Source organism: Eurypyga helias, unplaced genomic scaffold, assembly GCF_000690775.1.
Source record: "Eurypyga helias isolate BGI_N326 unplaced genomic scaffold, ASM69077v1 scaffold21867, whole genome shotgun sequence".
Lineage (NCBI taxonomy): Eukaryota > Metazoa > Chordata > Aves > Eurypygiformes > Eurypygidae > Eurypyga > Eurypyga helias.
This window is the reverse complement of record NW_010263920.1, coordinates 2262-4963: the sequence shown is the minus strand read 5'-3', so window position 1 is coordinate 4963 and position 2702 is coordinate 2262. Positions and strand designations below refer to the sequence as shown.

General features: G+C 53.6%; 1 protein-coding gene across 1 annotated transcript in view; it reads left to right on the top strand.

Annotated features, from left to right (window-relative positions):
* LOC104513024 (ankyrin repeat and SAM domain-containing protein 3-like) overlaps nucleotides 1-2702 on the top strand; it is a gene marked incomplete at its 5' end in the record, with an annotated part of 7068 nt that overhangs the window by 3788 nt on the left and 578 nt on the right. Inside the window, 2 exons of the mRNA XM_010156241.1 lie at nucleotides 1127-1239; nucleotides 2092-2175. Of these exons, the coding sequence (XP_010154543.1) occupies nucleotides 1127-1239; nucleotides 2092-2175 (197 nt within the window). The remainder of the gene's footprint in view (nucleotides 1-1126; nucleotides 1240-2091; nucleotides 2176-2702) is intronic.

The window sequence follows — 2702 nt, the reverse complement described above, 5'->3', positions numbered from 1 at the left end:
TGTCGCCCCTCAGTCGCCTTTTTTTCAGGCTAAACCCGCCCAGCTCCCTCAGCCACTCCTCATAAGACTTGTTCTCCAGACCTTCACCAGTTCTGTCGCCCTTCTCTGGACTCTCTCTAGCATCTGGCTCTTGTAGTGAGGGGCTCAAATCTGAACACCGCGTTTGAGGTGCGGCCTCACCAGTGCTGAGTACAGGGGCACAATCACTTCCCTACCCCTGCTGGCCACGCTGTTTTTGATACAGGTCAAGGTGCTGTTGGCCTTCTTGGCCACCTGGGCACACTGCTGACTCATACTCAGCCGGCCATCAACCAACACCCCCAGGTCCTTTTCTGCCTGACAGCTTTCCAGCCCCTCCTCCCTAAGCCTGTAGCGTTGTCTGGGGTGGCTGTGACCCAGATGCAGGACCCGGCACTTGGCCTTGCTACACCTCATACAGCTGACCACAGCACATCGGTCCAGACTGTCCAGGTCCCTCTGCAGGGCTCTCCTACCCTCTCCCACACTCACAGAGCAAACACATCCTTGACAGTGGCATTTACCCTACTCCTTATAGATCCTAGCCCAACAGGGAAGGGGTTCTGCTCTCTACCTAGCCAGGGTGAACTGGGATTGGCTTCCAGAAGGACAGTAGAGCAATATTGCCAGCTGTGTGGGGCAGAACACTTGTCTTCCCCCCTTGGCTGCGGAGCTGAGGCTGGTAGAAGGGCCCTGCCATGCTCTGAGGATACACTGCTTGAATTGATGGTGTGTAAACAGAGAACTTTGTGTGCCTCTCTTGCTGTAGCCTGATTCCTGTCCTGAAGGTATCTTCATTTGCTCACTAGAAACCTTGGATCAGGCTTTGATTCTCTCATAAACCAGGCACAGCCCCTGGCTTGTGCTTTCTTCTGCTCACCCTGCCCCCTCCATCTCTTCTCCCCCAGCAGCCCCTCTGTGGACAGGGGCAGGTTGCTGTGGAGATGGGGCACAGTGGAGGACAAGGAACAGCTTGTAACCCAGGGTGTTAGGTGCGGTCCCTCAGCACCCCAAGCAGGTACTCGCAGGGTGTAGGAGTGCACAGACTGACATGTTGTTCCAAGAAGTGTCACAACGCACTTCTGCTGGTCTTTGTCTTGTTTGGCAGGTCCTGTCAGGCAGAGCTGTCCTCCCGGCTAACCCGAGGGCAGGCAGTGGGAGTGCTGGACACAGAGGGGCAGCTGGGCACCGGGGAGAGCCGGCGGCCTGGTGAGCGTCCGGGTGAGGAAACCTTATCAGACTACAGAAGTGGGTGCAGGGGGTGGGTAGGAGAGGGAGACCCCAGAGCAAGCCATGGGCTTGTCTTTCATTGCTGAAACAACAAAGTTCAATTGAAGATTTGGAAACGGATGAGCAGCCAAACCCTTAAATTTAATGTAAAAACTCATGCTTGTGGACAGCATTTAAAGCACCCAGGGTGTTTGCACTTTAACTGCAGCAGCTTCTTAGCAACTTCTTATTCTTAGCAAGTGGGAAGTTCTGGGGTCTGGTAGGTGTTTGTGGCACCCCGTGGCAGCCCTGCTTTGTGAGCCTGTGGCTTCCCCTTCCTGTGCCGCAGCGGGCAGGCACCTCCGGTGTTACCACACGGGGCACTAGAGCAAGGTCTGAGTCCGAATCCATGGCTGGTTCCCTGATGCAGTCGGGGGACTGTGCTCTTCAGGCCCTGGGGTAAGCTGCTGCACGAGGCTGGCAGGCTTGGCCCACCAGCTCCTCATCACGAGGAGCAGGTGATCCTGCTACCCCGACGTGCTTCCAGAGAGGTGCTCTTTGCTGCTTGTGTTTTAAAGTGAGACAAGTAGCAGACCTGTTGATTTCTGTCTACTGCACTTAACCTCTTTGAGATTATTTCAATATATAACCCAACCAGTATTAAGAAAACAATATTCTCAAGTGGTAGAATTACCAGAAAAAACCCTCAGTTTGTCACTGGCAGTTCCAGCTCTCTTTCTGTGTGATTCAGACCCCTAACTAGAGCTGCTTTGGGTGTGAATGTTTCATGGCAACACCAAACCCTTGTCTCTGCTGTGTTGCAGAGGATGTGCAGATTGACTGTGTGGTTCCTCTTTCTTGCAGTGCTGGAAGGATGGCCACCTTCCTTGAAGTCTCTGAGCTTGCCTGAGCTGTCAGCTGTCCTAGAGGAGTGTGTGGGAGAAATGGGTAAGGTGTAGAAGGATGTCAGTCATGTGAAGGGACTGCTGTGCTGGAGGGAGGTGTGGCTGGGCAGGTTTTTGATGATTTGGCAGTAGTAGGTTGGAGGGATCCAACAATCTCCCTCATTCGGGGAGTCTTCAGGGTATGAAGTTGGTGCTGGCATTGTCTTGCCCTTAGTCTCACTGCAGCTCTTGGGCTCTGCCTCATCCTCTGCCAACGAGTCCGGCTGAGAGAAGGGGGTACGTGCCCCCAGCATCTTTCCTACGCAGCGGTCAGAGCTGCTGGTGAAGTGATTCCCAAAGCCTTTTTCCTGTTACCCTGATGACAGGAGCTTGTCCCAGCAACAGGCAGGCAGAGAGTAGAGATGATCCCATCTACTCTCTAGTAGACAGAGCTGCAAGGGAGAAGGCAGCATGGAGGCAAGAAAACAGTGACTGAATGCAGGCTGCAGCCTGATCTCTGCTGCTTAGAATTACAGAAACTTTTAGGTTGGAAAAGACCTTTAAGATCATCAAGTCCAACCGTTACACCAA